The 17,064-nt window shown below is 47.2% G+C and overlaps 1 protein-coding gene across 4 annotated transcripts in view; it reads left to right on the plus strand.

Annotated features, from left to right (window-relative positions):
- Window positions 1–17,064, plus strand: part of LOC148892032 (VPS10 domain-containing receptor SorCS3-like) — a 181,753-nt gene that overhangs the window by 148,978 nt on the left and 15,711 nt on the right. For all 4 annotated transcript variants that reach the window (XM_089005560.1, XM_089005559.1, XM_089005558.1 and 1 more), the window contains 4 exons: window positions 1,994–2,107; window positions 2,476–2,647; window positions 14,502–14,688; window positions 15,232–15,365. In XM_089005560.1, coding sequence (XP_088861686.1) covers window positions 1,994–2,107; window positions 2,476–2,647; window positions 14,502–14,688; window positions 15,232–15,365 — 607 coding nt within the window. The remainder of the gene's footprint in view (window positions 1–1,993; window positions 2,108–2,475; window positions 2,648–14,501; window positions 14,689–15,231; window positions 15,366–17,064) is intronic.

Below are 17,064 nucleotides of genomic sequence, written 5' to 3' on the forward strand. Positions count from 1 at the left end.
ACTTATTTCAAACCGATAAACACGTTAAGGCAAAAATTAGTGCATCCAAAAGATAGGCTGCCAAATGAAAAACAAAGTAATGTAGTTTATTCCATACATTGTAAGAATGAAAATTGTAAAGAGCAGTATATTGGGGAGACTCAACAAATTCTCAAAAAAAGACTATCAACATCGCAGGGATAATACAAGTGGACCTCAATCGGCAGTACATCTGCACCTAAAAGCGAGCAACCACTCATTTGACGACAATGAGGTTAAAATCTTAGCGAAGGAACATAGATGGTTTGAAAGGGGGGTAAAAGAAGCGATTCTTATAAAACAACAAAATCCTTCATTAAACCGGTCTGGTGGGGTGAGGTTCAATTTGGATCGTTCATACAATAGCCTGCTTAGGCAAAACAGGTTAGGCAACTTTCGTAATGCTGATAAGGTGATACCGGTGGGAGTGGGGGTAATAGGCCAGTCGTTAGTCAGGAATGTAGGAACAATCAGTGGGGCCACAGGGAGGGGTCCTCTGCCCCCCCAACCTGAGAGTAGGGACCTATCATAGCTGTGTCCGGCGCCACCATGTCTGGACATTAGGGATATATAAATGGGGCCGATACGACCAGTCAGACTTTAGTTCGCTGACGAAGCCTCTTGGATAGGAGGCGAAACGTCCGAAACCTTCACATTTGTGCAGATAACGGCTGAAGAAACCTTCTCATCAATAGCAGACATTGAAAACAGCTACAAGTACCTCGTTATACCACAGGCCAATGGCAACCTCGAACTAGCCACAAGGAAAGCGGCCACGACCAAATACCTCCAGCGGGTGATGCAAGTCCTAAGAAGCCAGAGATGCCAGACTGACATCGTTTGCCTACCTTCATGTCCAGAGGAGAGAGAGTGACTACATCGGACAAAGGATGCTGAGCCTTGAACTGCCAGGCAGGGGACCGAAACGGAGACCTGAGAGGAGGTTTTTGGATTTTGTCAAGGAGGACATGAAGGTAGCTGGTGTGACAGAAGAGGATGCACAAAGATGGAGGACACTGATTCGCTGTGGTGACCCCTCAAGTGAAAAGACGAAAGGAAAATAAGATACTTTTCGATATTTGTATACTTTGTACCGTTCTTTTTATGACACTTTTGTGTGCAGTTGTACATTTCAGTGTCCTGACATTTTCATTTGTGCATTGGATTTGCCTTTATTAGTCCCGCAGTGGAGAAATGTACATTTCGCAGCAGCAAAGTTATGAAAGGAAGATGAAAGAAATTGAACACTTTGTTTTATCTTTGACCCCTCCACCACCCACCCCTTTCATTTTTGCTCCTGTAGATTGCAAATTTCCCCATTGTGAGACTATTAAAGTCTTTCTGATTCTTATTCTCATTCAGCAGGCAAGAGATTATTTTCTTTTGAGACATGCACAGTTAGAACTAGTTTATATACACATCCTAAAACATCCAAGGTTATTTCATTTCTACTTATTTTTATATGTTAGTTAGTTTATATATGTATTTAGTTTAGTTATTTGTATATGTTAGTTTAGTATATATGTATGTAGCTTGATGATGATGATGATGTCATTCCTGTGGTCTATATCTGCTGGAGACAACTTCCCGCCAGCCCCTTTTTGACTCTGTCTCGCCTGTTGTGAAGAGCATTATCTCTTTCTCTGCTGCCCAAGAAATGAATAATCTTTTTGTACATCACCTTGCTTCCTGCTGATTAAATATCATCGCAACACCAGCAAAGAACAGAACCAGCAGAATAATATTCATTTTTATCCAACATGCACCTCTCCTTATGTGTGCCCCTCCATGTTTTAGATACAGTATATTGGAGGGCATATTTGCAGCAGTAGTTCAAATCAATGCTTGATAATGATGTGACTGTTGATTTTTTTTTCAATCCCTGTCAAATAGATCTAAGATTATAATCTATCATTTTGTGGATGCTGACATTGATGAAGTCATTTGTGTATTGATATACTTTGTTTTCTGACAGTGACTATGGATTTGAGCGCCGTGGCAATGGGAACTGCAGACCTTCGTTTTGGTTTAATCCCTCCTCAACCTCCAAAAGATGCAGTCTTGGGCAGAATTATCTCAACAGTACAGGGTCAGGGTCCGTTTAACAGCATACGGCATGAGAACAATGCATGCTGTTCTCCGGCGCTCTTTTTTCAACAATTAACAATGGCCATAAGATCTGACAATGCTCACATCAACATATGTAATTCAATCTTTTCAAAGAAGGAATGTCCAGTTTAAAATTAAGTTTGTTCATTTCTTTTAGTGCTCAGATTTAAGTGTGGCCAGGGAGCTTCCTTATCACAGTTGCTTTCCAACATATTTGTACTCTAGTAATGGTCTTTACATTCTGCACCTCTTGCTAAGACCAAATAGCACGATGCAGACAATTTTAAAGACTCCATGCACGCATACCACAAATGGAAATTACTTTTCAACTTGAGTGTCTTTGTGAAGGTACCGTAAAGTGGTGTTAAACAACTGCACCAAGGGTGTAAAAGAAATGTACACAGCTCGAAAGCAACAGTGCCCCAGGAAAACTCCAAATGGACTTTCGTTGACAACCAAAGATGATAAACTGGCAGCCAACATGGGGACTAATATTACCTTCCTGGTTCACCTAGACGAGGTGAGAACACACGATACACACATACATTTATAATTAGCTCCGTATAATTGGATTGTTGTACTTCAAATTGCTAAGAATCATAATTTGACCATCTCTGATGTCTGTCGGAATGTGTTGAAAGCAAAAAATAGACATTTATCTTGATTGCTGACTTTAAAAGGTTTATGATTTGATGATCACACAAGAATAAATGGACATAAACTAACTAGTAAAGGGACTGAGACATTATTCTGGGGAAAAAAAGACTGGCAGCAAGAGGAACAGAAGCATTATAAGTGTCCTCGAGAGTTTTGAAAAACACTTATAAATTAAATGTATTATTATTATTATTATTATTATTATTATTATTATTATTATTATCTCATTTTCCGTACCGCTTATTCCTCATTAGGGTCGCGGGGGTTGCTGGAGCCTATCTCAGCTGTCTTTGTGCACGAGGCGGGGGACACCCTGAATTGGTTGCCGGCCAATCGCAGGGCACACAAAGACATACAACAGTCACACTCACACCTAGGGACAATTTGGAGTGGTCAATCTGCCTGCCATGCATGTTTTTGGAGTGTGGGAGGAAACCGGAGGACCCGGAGAAAACCCACACGGGTCCGGGGAGAACATGCAAACTGCACACAGAGAGGCCGACCGGGACGCGAACCGGCGACCTCTGCACTGTGAAGCCGGTGTGCTAACCACTCGACTACCGGGCTGCCCCTATTATTATTATTATTATTATTATTATTATTATTATTATTATTATTATTATTATTATTATTATTAATATTAATATTATTATTATTATTACTATTATTAGAGACAAAGCCAAATATTAAAAAAAACAGCATACTTTTTTAAAATCATGGCAGTATTTAAAGAAATAAAAAACGGGAATACCAGGTTATTTGCCATTTGTTCAATTGCATCTAGGTTCAAAATATTTTTATATAACATTTTCTTTGAGTGGAAATGTTAATTTCTATTTAGATTTTAATTTTTAGTATGATAGAAACACTAATATAGGTGTGTCGCATGGAGCTTTGCAAAGTAGCACGTGCAATGCATACCACGTGCTTAGTCTCATCCACAAGACTATGTTGAACAGCGATTGTAGGTGATATGTATATCTGAGTTCATATTTTGAGTGTTGGTAATAAATAACACATAATAGCTGATGACAACATTGCTGTCACGTTTTAAGGGATTGAACGGAAAAGTGTTTTTGCACTATCTTTGTGTGCGTATTTCGATTCTGTCAATTTAATAGTTTGTGTGCGCGCGTGTGTGTGCGCGCGTGTGTGTGTGTGCGTGTGTGTGTATGCGTATGTGCGTGTGTGTGTGTGTGTGTGAGAGAGAGAGAGAGAGAGAGAGAGAGAGAGAGAGAGAGAGAGAGAGAGAGAGAGAGAGAGAGAGAGAGAGAGAGAGGAGATTATTATTATGAGATGAAGACCAACGGCCTTCGGCTCGTCTCCCTCTGTGCAGAACATCAGCACCCCGCTCCAAACATTAGCACCTCCTGGACTATGTGATTGTCTGGCAAAAGAACATACAGGATGTACTCATCACCCGTGCCATGCGTGGACCGATCCAAACTCCTTATACGTGTACATCCCCGTCGCCCAAGCTCTGCTGCACAGCATTGACCAACCCCACCATCAAAGCCAACCTTCAAAGTCTCCTTGCTGAAAACCTTGACAAGATCCCAGAGGACCCCGTCGACTGGCAAGCTCTGTGTCAGGCTATTTACAGCACAGCCTCTGAAGTGCTTGGACAGTCAAGGAAACGACACCAGTATTGGTTCGAGTCAAACTTGGATGAGATCACTTCTAAAAGCAAAACATGAGGCCCACAAAGCTCTCCTATTTTGCCCGGAAAGCAATCTTTACTGCAGCAAGGGCAGCAACCCTCCGGGCACTCTGTGTCATGGAAGACACCTAGTGGTTGCAGATGGCACATGAGATCCAATATCTGTCAGACAACACCCAGGGATGCAATTCAAGCACGTTATGGCCCTAGAAAGCGAACACTTGCTCCAGTACAATCTGTTGATGGCTCTGCGCTTCTCCAGGACCGCCATGAGATCCTTGCTCGCTGGGCAAACCATTTTGAGACTCTTCTCAAAACCACCAACCCCGTCAAGTCACACAATCTGGACAATCTTCCAGACCTGCCGCCAATCACGAGCCTCGACACCCCACCATCTTTTTCCGAGACCCGGCAAGCCATCATAAGCCTTAAGAACAATAAAAGTGCTGGACCTGATGGCATCCCTGCAGAAGTTTTCAAACACAGAGGTTATCTCCTCACGCGCCGTATGCACCTCCTCATACATAACATCTGGAAGCTCCCATCACATCATGGTAGTCTACAAAAAGAAAGCGGACAAAACAGCCTGTGGTAATAGCCGATGAATCTCGCTCCTCTCCACCGCAGGAAATATTTGGGCCAAAATCATGCTCAGCAGGCTGGTCAAGCATGTCTCAGAGTCTGTACTTCCAGAAACGCAGTGTGGCTTCCAGAAGACAAGATCCACCGCAGATTGTTGTGTTAAGGCAACTTATGGAGAAGAGCAGAGAACATCGCCTGGACCTCTATATAGCCTTCAGAGATCTCAACAAAGTCTTTGACACCGTCAATCGTGAGTTGCTGTGCAAACACCTTTCCAAACTTGGGGTACCACCCAAGTTTCTCTGCATTCTCTAGCAGCTGCATGACGGGATGCAAGCCAAAGTACTCTTTGGAGAACTCTACTCAGAGCTCTTCGGGTGAACGCTGGGCTGAAGCAGGGCTGTGTCTTGGCTCCAGTGCTCTTTAACATCCTCTTCTTGTTACGATACTCGAGGCAAGGACGCCGGGCTCGAGTGGCGAGGGAAGGAGGGAAGGCTTGGATCCGAAATGCAACGGCGAGACAGAGATCAGGGTAAAGTCTTTTACTGGAACACGCATGCAAAACAACAAACTCATAAAGTGGGGAATGTGCGTAAAGGCAATGGAAGAAATAGCGAACCTGACAGCAAGGTAGTAGTGGGGGTGACTTCCGAAATATTCCGACGGAGACTGGATAGCGCAATCGGTAGATATAGTCAGAAGGCACAATCACGGGAATGACAAACAGCTGTGGGAACCCAGGTGCGTGATGATGGGAGGGGCCGTCTCCAGGGAGCAGCGGAGGAGATGACAGGAGGGGCGGGGCGCGCCCAGGACGGCGACGAGATGTGACAGTGCCCCCCCCTCAACGGACGCCTCTTGGCGGCCCACCAGGTTTGGAAGGGTGAGCCGCATGGAACGCCCGGATGAGAGATGGGTCGAGGATCCAGGCACGTGGGACCCACTGTCGTTCCTCCGGTCCATAGCCCTCCCAGTCGACCAGGTACTGCACTCCTCTGCCCATGCGCCTGGAGTCCAGTATCTCCCGCACGGTGTAGACCGGTCCGTCGGCCAACATCCGGGGGGGAGGTGGGGGGGTGGGCGTGGGGGCTAAGGAGCTGGTTTCCACTGGCTTGAGGAGGGAAACGTGAAAGACGGGGTGGATCCTCATGGTGGGTGGCAGCCGGAGCCTCACCGAGACCGGGCTGAGGATGGCCTCGATGGGGAAGGGACCCGTAAAGCGTGGGCCCAGCTTGGCTGAAGACCCTGCCAGCCGAAGGTCCCTCGTGGACAGCCACACCTCCTGCCCGACCTGGTAGTTGGGTGCCTGTCTCCGATGACGGTCCGCCAACCGCTGGTTCCGGGATGCGGTGCGTGTCAGGGCGTCCCTGGTCTCCTTCCAGACTCGGTGGGCCCGTCTGAGGTGATGTTCAATAGACGGGACCTCCACCTGGCCCTCCTGTGTGGGGAACAAGGGCGGCTGATAGCCACAGGCGGACATGAATGGGGACCGACCTGTGGCTGCGGAGACCAGGGAGTTGTGGGCGTACTCCACCCAGGGTAGGTGCAGGGCCCACGACGCCGGGTTGTGGAGGCACACGCACCGGAGGGCCGCCTCCAGGTCCTGGTTCTTCCTCTCCGTCTGTCCGTTGGTCTGGGGATGGTATCCAGATGACAGGCTCGCCGACGCCCCTAGGGACCGACAGAAACGCTTCCATACCTTGGACACGAACTGCGGTCCCCGGTCCGACACGATGTCCGTCGGAATCCCGTGGAGACGGACGACGTGGTTAACCAGGAGTTGAGCCGTCTCGATGGCGGACGGCAACCTGGTTAACGGGACGAAGTGGGCCGACTTGGAGAATCGGTCCACAACGGTGAGGACGACCGTCTTGCCACGGGAGGGGGGGAGGCCTGTCACGAAGTCGACGGAGATGTGAGACCAGGGTCTGGACGGCACCGGTAGCGGTTGGAGGAGTCCTGCCGGGGGCTGGTGGGAAGCTTTCCCACAAGCACAGGTCGGGCAGGCTTTCACGAAGCTGGTGATGTCCCTTCGGAACCCCGGCCACCAGAACCGTTGGGCGATGAGTTGGATCGTCCTGTTGACCCCCGGGTGACAGGCAATCTTGGAGGTGTGCCCCCAGACGAGCACCTCCGTGCGAAGAGGGGCGGGGACGAACAGGCGATCCTTAGGACAGCCCCTGGGGATGGGGGTCGTCCCCAGGGCTTGCTGAACTTTTCTCTCAACCTCCCACCTCAGGGCACCCAGGATGCGTTGGGCCGGCAGGATGTTGGTGGTGGTCTCCTCCCTTTCTGCCGGCTCATGGATGCGGGATAGGGCATCGGGCTTGGTGTTCTGTGACCCTGGGCAGTAGGTGAGAGAAAAGTTAAACCGGGTGAGGAAGAGTGACCATCGGGCCTGTCGCGAGTTAAGTCTCTTGGCAGACCGGATGGCCGCCAGGTTCTTGTGATCCGTGTAGACGGTGAAGGGGTGTTTAGCTCCCTCAAGCCAGTGTCTCCATTCCTGCAGGGCCAGGACGACCGCCAGCAGTTCCCGATTGCCGACGTCATAATTGGCCTCGGCGGGGCTGAGCCGGCGGGAGAAGAAGGCGCATGGGCGTAGCTTCTGGTCGGTGGGAGAGCGCTGGGAAAGGACGGCCCCTACTCCGGACTCGGATGCGTCAACCTCGACCGTGAACGGAAGCTCGGGGTCGGGATGACGCAGGACAGGGGGGTTGGTGAAGGCACGACGGAGGCGGTTGAATGCCCCCTCAGCATCGGGAGTCCACCTGAAAGGGAGCTTGGTGGACGTGAGGTTAGTGAGGGGAAGTGCCTTCTGACTGTACCCGCGAATGAAGCGGCGGTAGAAGTTGGCAAACCCCAAAAACCGCTGAAGCTGCTTGCGCGTCTTAGGGGTCGGCCATTCCACCACCGCTTTGGTTTTGGCGGGGTCGGCCCTGAGCTGCCCCTGCTCCACGACAAACCCCAGGAACGACAGAGAGCGGACATGGAAGTCGCACTTCTCTGCCTTCACGTAGAGCCGGTTTTGCAGGAGCCGCGCCAGGACCCGTCGGACGTGTTGCCGATGTTCTTCTGCAGAGCGGGAAAAAATAAGAATGTCATCGAGGTAAACAAAAACGAAAACATTGAGGAAGTCCCTGAGCACATCATTTATCAGATTTTGGAAAACGGCGGGCGCGTTCGTGAGCCCGAACGGCATCACCAGGTATTCGAAGTGCCCTAAAGGTGTCTTGAATGCTGTTTTCCATTCATCCCCCTCACGGATACGGACCAAATGGTAGGCGCTGCGAAGGTCTAATTTAGAAAACATGGTGGCGGACTGAAGGGGCGCGAAGGCCGAATCCATGAGGGGGAGAGGGTATCTGTTACGGATGGTGATGTCGTTCAGGCCCCGGTAGTCAACGCATGGGCGCAGGGATCCGTCCTTCTTCTCGATAAAGAAAAACCCTGCGCCCAGCGGGGAACGCGACGGGCGAATGAGTCCCGCCGCTAGAGAGGAGTCTATGTAAGTGCTCAGGGCTTCCCGTTCCGGTTGTGAAATGTGGTAAAGTCTGGAGTCCGGTAATGGAGCCCCTGGCTGCAAGTCAATGGCACAGTCATACGGTCGGTGGGGTGGCAGGGATTGGGCTCTGTCCTTGCTGAACACCTCCCGCAGGTCATGGTAACATTGTGGCACACCCTTGAGGCAGATGGCCTCGGGCGGGCCATCGCGGGAGGGATCTTGCCCTGCCGTAGCCGACCGTAGGCAGTTGGCGTAGCAGTAGGGGCTCCAGCCCTGAATGGTGGGACCCTCCCAGGAGATGGATGGGTCGTGGGTATTGAGCCAGGGAAGACCCAATACCAATGGCGCATTCCGGGAGGGCATGACTAAAAATTGGCGGTGCTCCACATGGTTCCCCGCTACCCGAAGTTTGAGCGGGGCCGTGATGTGCGTGACTCGCGCTAATAGTCCTCCGTCCAGGTCCACGAACTCCTTGGGGGGCAGGAGGTCGATAAGTTGGCAGCCCAATGAGTCTGCCAACTCGGGATCGATAATGCACCCGTCGGCCCCCGAGTCCACTAATGCCCGCACTGTTTGGGAGCTGGAAGGCCCAGTCAATTCACTTTCCAGCTCCAATCGCGTTACGGGGGTAGGGGGTTTTGCCTCCCGCGGTCGCCTATGTCGTTTCTTCGACAGGGACTTACATGTGCCGGAGGTCTTTGGTTGGGGGCCTTGGGTGCGGCGAGCCCCGGGTTCGATGCGGTCGTTCCCCCCACCAATCAGCATGGGTTCGGGGGAAATCTCCCGACGTCGCACGCGCTCGCTGCCGGCGTTGGTTCTCAACGACCGGGTTCGTGGCTCGTCGGGCCGCCGACCGCTCAGCTCCCTCCGTCGCTCCTGAAGGCGGTGATCAAGGCCGATGACTATGTCGACCAAGTCGTCGAAGGTGGTGCCAGCGTCGCGTGTAGCCAGTTCGTCCTTGAGATCGGAGTTAAGCCCGCGACGAAACACCCCCCTCAACGCTCGGTCGTCGTAGCCGCTGCCAGCGGCCTGAATCCGGAAGGCGACGGAGTACTCTGCAGCCGAGCGGGACCCCTGGACGCAGTCGAGGAGTCTTCCTTCTACCTCAACTTCCGTGACCGGATGGTGGAATACCCGGCGAATCTCTGCCACGAAGTCCGGGTAGGAGGTGCACAGCTCCGGTCGAGACTCCCGGATGGCCAGCACCCACGTCTCGGCGTCTCCCCTGAGCAGGCTGGTGATAAAAGCTACCTTAGCCTCATCGCTAGCGTAGGCTTGCGGCAGTTGTTCAAACACGAGCGCGCATTGCATGAGAAATTGCGCGCAACGCCCGGTTTCGCCTGCGTAGCGAGAGGGGTTGGGTAGCGGGAGCGGGTGCCCACCCGCGGACGGGGAGGACCGAATTGTGAGGGCTGCCAGACGTTCCTCGACCGTCTCGAATCGTTGAGCCAGCGAGGTGGTGATCTGGCGGAGTTCCGTGATGGCTTGCGCCATCTGGCTCGAACGCTCCGCTTGCATGGAGAGGGCGGTGAGGAATCTGTCTTCGCCGGCGGGATCCATGGGTGGTCGGAATATTATGTTACGATACTCGAGGCAAGGACGCCGGGCTCGAGTGGCGAGGGAAGGAGGGAAGGCTTGGATCCGAAATGCAACGGCGAGACAGAGATCAGGGTAAAGTCTTTTACTGGAACACGCATGCAAAACAACAAACTCATAAAGTGGGGAATGTGCGTAAAGGCAATGGAAGAAATAGCGAACCTGACAGCAAGGTAGTAGTGGGGGTGACTTCCGAAATATTCCGACGGAGACTGGATAGCGCAATCGGTAGATATAGTCAGAAGGCACAATCACGGGAATGACAAACAGCTGTGGGAACCCAGGTGCGTGATGATGGGAGGGGCCGTCTCCAGGGAGCAGCGGAGGAGATGACAGGAGGGGCGGGGCGCGCCCAGGACGGCGACGAGATGTGACACTTCTCTGCCGTCACTTGCCTATTCCACAAAGGCACTGGACATGAAGATGGCATCCGTGTGGAGTCCCGCTTGGATGGAAACCTCTTCAACATCAGATGGCTCCAGGCCCACACAAAGACAAATATCTGCCGCATTAGTGAACTTCAGTATGCTGATGACCGTGCTTTACTAGCTCACACCTCACAATCTATGCAGCATGCTCTGAACACCATTTCTAGCTTGTACCAGTCTTTTTGTGTCCAGATCAACATAACAAAACAGCTCATTTTCCAACCTGTGTCTCCAAATCCCACACCACCCGGCCTTCATATCAATGGCATTTTACTAAATATAGTGGAACACTTTACCTACCTTGGCTCAATGTTGTCTTCCAATTGCTCCCTTGACATTGAAATACACAAACAGATAAATAAAGCCTCATCATCATCATTTGGTCGTCGACGCAGCAGAGTCTTTGCGAACCGAAACCTGAGAATTGGAAACAAGATTGACGTATACAACGCAGTATGTCTGTCCACTCTCCTCTATGGGGCAGAAACATGGACCACATACGGCCTGGCCATTACTGCAGAAGATCCTTGGCCTGTCCTAGGAAGATCGAGTTCCCCACTCAGACATCCTTCAGTGCACAAATTCCATACGTATGGAAGCAGCAGTTGCAAAGAAACATATTCGGTGGGTTGTACACACCATCCGCTTGGCCAATCACCACCTGTCCTGCCAAGTCCTTTATGGACAGCTGAAAGACGTAAAGTGCTCTGCAGGGGGGCAAAAGCGACGCCTCATGGACTGAATCAGGGACCTCCTTAAACGAGCCAACATCTATACCACGCAGCTCGAAACTTTGGCATCCCACAGACAAACCTGGCAGACCACTTCTGCCAGGGTAGTCCCTGAAATTAACATTGATTCAACCAAAACAGACACGCACTCAACGGCACCAACGGGCGGCTGGTACCTCCCTGGCATCCGGCCACCCATGTTCCATCTGCGGACGTGTCTGCGGCTCAAGGATTGGGCGCTATGCCCATGAGAATTGGCACCCGCGATAGCATCGCTAAGCCCCGCCCCTCCACAAACCCCCACCCCCAACATCCTCTCCCTTGGAGCAAGCGTCATCATCACCTATGATGGACATCTAATCGTAGTAGTAGTAGTGTGTGAGGAGAATACAGCAGATGTTCAGTCTATAAATAAGTCATGAACATAGTGTGTATTATTGCTGCATGTCCTCCAAAACTCTCGGTCCATGTGCCTAAAGCAGTGGTTCTTAACCAGGGTTTGATCGAACCCTAGGGGTTCAGTGAGTCATCTCAGGGGTTTGGTGGATCCTCTGCCACAGAGGTCCACCCCTCAGTTAAGTCTGCATACAAGAGCCTGCTTAGGCAACATAGGATTAGTAATACTGATGAGGTGATAGCGGTGGAAGTGGGACAATCAGGCCAGTCGTTCGTCAGAACAATATGAACAATCAGTGGAGCTGCAGGGAGTAGTCCTCTGCTCCCCCCAACCTGAGAGCAGGGACCTATCATAGCAGAGTCAGGCACCGCCATGTCTGGACATTAGGGATATATAGGGCCTAAATTACCAGTAAGACTTTAGTTTGCTGACGAAGTTTCTTGGATAAGAAGCGAAACATCCGACACCTTCAAGAAGTACAGATGACGGCTGAAGAAACCTTTTCATCGATGGACCACTCCTGTACGACTGAGAGCTTACACAGACGAACAGCTGCAGTTGTAGCAAGTCACTTTATAGAACAGTTAACAAAAAGTAACATAAGAATTTCATACTGAACATTTTTTATTCAGGTTTGAATGTTATTTTTGATGAACTTTTATTCAAACTTGTATTGGTTTTCCCTCGTGTACGTCTTCTGCTGTCGGCGCCGGAGATCATCATCAAGCACACAACATAGATGTGTTTGCTTCTATGGAAACTTTGGATTGAGCAAGGCATGAAAAGTGTAGCATTCGCAAAGGCTGAATAGCGTAGCACGATTATGTATCAGGACAATCCGTTAAAAAAAAAAGAGAATTAATTTGTTCTGTTTCCCTTTATTCGTGTAGGAATATTAGGAGAACGTGATTGTTCTGACATCAGTGTTATTTATTCATGTAATTATTTATTTTAATTCTGGTATTTTTTAAAGCAGATTTGGCTTCGAAATTGCATCCAGTGAAACAAGATTATTGTTTTTATTTGGATTGTAAGGTGTCCCGTATTATTCTTAGTGATAGTGTTGTTGCTGTTGTTGTTTTTTTAATTGTGAAGAAAAGATGATCAAAATAAAGGATAGAAGAAAAACTAAACCATTTGAAATTTGAGGTGTCAAAATGCAAATCGATAAATCTCATCAGACAACATCAGACATGTTGGCAACTATTGATGATTGATGAAATCATGTGCATGTCTACTTGTTTCTTGCTAAAACATCTAAATTGTGATTTTTTTCACTTTTAATGCCATGGACGTGTGCAAGTTTTCATGATGAAATTAATTCACAAAATATTACATAAGAAACAAAGAAAAACATTTTCAATATAAACAATGCAAAGATTGTTCCTCAGAAAAGTATGTTCATAAGTGTGACGTGTTGAATATGGTTAAGATGATTTTTACATTTTGAATTGAAGTGCTTAGAGAATGACGCAGCAATTGAATTATTCATTTCCCTCCGCAAGTGCCAATAATATACAAAATGTCAGAACTGTCAAGAGAAACTGTATTAGGCAATACAGTGAAAAAAAGTCCTGCCAAATTTGTTTGTGCTGGATGTTGCACGCGGTTGTAAGCATGAAAATAAAATATCCTCAACTTGGTAGATATCAACATTAAATTTAGTCACGAGGACATTAAAGAGAACCAATTAGCCTTTTTGGATTGTAAAGTAATTATGAAAGAGGACAGAGCTCTAAGAACAGAAGTCTTTAGGAAGGCTACGCACACTGACCAATACTTACTTTTTGACTCTAACCACCCTTTACAACACAAACTAGGAGTTATCAGAACCCTCCAACATAGGGCTAAACTAATACCAACTAGCATTGAACGTAGAGAAAAAGAGTCAAAACATATCAGGAGAGCACTCACTAACTGTGGGTACACTCAGTGGTCGTTTAACAAATGTCAGAAAGAAAGAATAGGGAATGAAACCAAAAATTCTGAAGATAAAAAAGGGGAGGAGTCGCAGTACCTTACACTGCAGGTGTTTCTGAAAAACTAAAAAGAGTCCTTTGGCAGCACAAAATTCCTACTTATTTCAAACCGATAAACGCTTTAAGGCAAAAATTAGTGCATCCAAAAGATAGGCGGCCAAATGAAAAACAAAGTCATGTTGAAATACATTTACATTACAATACAAATACACGTGTCATGGTCTCATCACACTATTACTCATGCACGAAAAAGATGGATTATTAGTTTTGAAATCAATCAAGTCAAAAATAGTTTGTTCAATTATTGTTCAAGTGCGTGCAAACAGGTGCTCAAAATTATTGCAAAGCTCAACATTATGTATTACACATAACAATTTGGTATTTCAGTCGAGTTTTTCGCAAAAATCAAGGAAATTGATCTTTTTCGCAGACCATATAAAATTATGTGTAGGACCACATATGGTCCCCGGGCCTTGAATTTGATAGCGGTGGTTTGTTGTTGCAACAATGTGGGGAAAATTAGTGATGAGAGAGAATTGTCAGTTCTGTTTATGATGTGAATGATGTGTCCTTCAAATTGACCTCTGGTTGTCTTCTTCAGGGTGAGCATGTGTCAAAATATATTAGATGTCACATGTGTCACAAAAATTCAGTTGATCCCGTTTCCATTTCAAAAAGCTGTTTTGCCCTCTATGAATTGAATTTCCTCATGTTTGTCTTCTTTTTAAATGTGCTCATAAAATGTACATACGCTCCTTCTACATGACAGAAAAGACACAATTGCAGCAGTGTCTTACAGTATTTTAAATTATGGACCAAATGACACTTGTGCTTTCTTTCAGGGTGATTCTATCCATACTAATATCCAACTAGATTTTGGTGATGGCATCGCTGTGTCATATTCGAACCTCAGCTGGGCTGAAGAGGGCATCAAACACGTTTACAAGTCTGCAGGGATATATCGTGTCACAGCTCTGGCAGAAAACTCACTGGGTTATGACACAACAACACTCTATCTACATGTCACATGTAAGTCTCAATATTGATGCACAGTACCAAGTACATCTTCACTCATGTTCAATGTGTAAATTACATGCATGATCACGTTTCACTTGCCTATCATTAAAGGATAGCCGACACGATTTTTTGTTTCCTAACTGACATCAGAAAAACGTTTTACGCCATCTAAAATACCCAAAACACGCAGGCTGATATTTTTAGTCAAACGCAAAACACCAATAAAAATGAGTTAGAATTGCCCAAAACTGCCTGAAATGAACTCGAAACTGGAGAGATTCAGAAAGTCCTGTCCCCTTGTTTGTGACGTCTCATTGGGAACCTGGGCGAATCAGGTCTCCCTTCCATTATTCCCAAAATAAAGGTACTTGGAACATACTGAAAATTGCAGCGATATTATGGTTGGTTTTCTTTTTGAAACACTGAGCAGACAAATGTTTCTCATATTTAATTTGCACATGACATTATATAATAAGTGCTCTTTTCTAATCCTGAAAATTAGCTTCAAAACAGTTATTTTAAGTTTTTTAATCCCTTGAAATCTTCTTTTCTTAGGTCCGGTGGAGCATATCCAGCTTCTCGCTCCCTTTGTTGCTATAAGAAACAAGGAAGTTAACATCTCAGCAGTTGTCCTGCCCACTCACCCACGCACAGTCACCTATTTCTGGTGGTTTGGTAACACCACAGAGGTAGCTCTTTGCAAGCTTTGTTTTCTTTTTTATTATTACCATCCGGGCGGCCCGGTAGTCGAGTGGTTAGCACAACGGCTTCACAGTGCAGAAGTTGCCGGTTCGCGTCCCGGTCCGGCCTCCCTGTGTGGAGTTTGTATGTTCTCCCCGGACCCGCGTGGGTTTTACCCGGGTCCTCCGGTTTCCTCCCACACTCCAAAAACATGCATGGCAGGCAGATTGGCCACTCCGAATTGTCCCTAGGTGTGAGTGTGAGAGGGACTGTTGTACGTCTTTGTGTGCCCTGCGATTGGCTGGCAACCAATTCAGGGTGTCCCCCGCCTCGTGCCCGAAGACAGCTGAGATAGGCTCCAGCAACCCCCGCGACCCTAATGAGGAATAAGCGGTACGGAAAATGAGATGAGATATTACCATCCACAGCGGCTGTGGAGACCGCAGCTGTTGAAATTGAAACACACGCCTGTTCAGATGCAGGTTATTGTGATATTAAAAAAATGACACAAAGATGTATCCCTTATACAATTCCTTTTTTGCCACACACACACACACACACACACACACACACACACACACACACGCACGCACACATACACACACACACGTGCACACAATTGTCTGAAATAATGTCTGCCCGGATGCCCGTGGCGTGCAACTTTTACGTTGGGCGTACAACTTACAGAACGTCTCCGCCCGGGTGACCGACAACTTTTTCAGAGGAAAAAAAAAAAGTTTCAAATCAAACGTTTGCTTTCTTCCGATTTCAAAATCTTCGTTCGGTTTGGAAATTTCTGAATTTCGGTTCGTTTGGCAATTTGCATACTTCACAGCCAATCAGAAGCCTGGATTGAATAACTCCGTGCTTCCGGGTGTATTTGCGTACCATTTTCCAAAGTAGACGGCCAGAGAACTCTAGAAAACTGGCTAAGTGGTTAGGAATCAAGCCAAAACATCAACCCCAGAAGAAAGATTCAAAAGAAGCTAACAAAATTTATGATGCTACAAAACGTTAAACGTGCATTAAAAACATAATGGACAGAGGAGTTCACATGGCTTGTCGCAGACGACGGAACGCGAACATTGCATTGTGCAACATGCCGAACAGTATATGGACAAACGACAACTGGAGCAAAATCATCAGCAAAGGATATTTACCATAAATTAAGCAAGGGAGCATTTGTCGTAGGTACATCAATTACTTAATTTTAAAGTTTTGTTTTGTTATATATTCTAATTATCAATCCTTAACACTTTGCAACAATGTTTTTTTTAGTTTTTTTTTTTTTTTTTGCGATAACAGTGAACCCTGGTTTATCGCGGGAGATTTAAAAAATAGCCCGCTATAGGTGAAATCCGCAAAGTACAATATAGTCCCCAAAAAAAAAATCGTTTTTTTTTTTTTAAGGAGTCTTTCTCCGAGAGAAACATTGTTATCAGCACTCTTTCTTTTTTGTCTTTCTTTTTTCTTGACAATAGAGAACAGCTCATGGAGAATTTGATTTTATTCTGCTTTGTTTGCAGTGTTGTTTGCAGTGTTGCTTCTTTTACTTTGTTTGCAAATTTGCATGCCATTAATAAAATAAAAAATAAAAAAATCTCTATTCTCCAAAAAAAGAAAGACAAAAAAATAAAGAGTGCCAACAACTACCGATAACAATGTTCTTCTCTCGGAGAAAGACACCATTTAAAAACAAAAAACAAA

This window comes from Hippocampus bargibanti, linkage group LG10 (assembly GCF_051943395.1).
Source record: "Hippocampus bargibanti isolate YZ-2025 linkage group LG10, ASM5194339v1, whole genome shotgun sequence".
NCBI lineage: Eukaryota > Metazoa > Chordata > Actinopteri > Syngnathiformes > Syngnathidae > Hippocampus > Hippocampus bargibanti.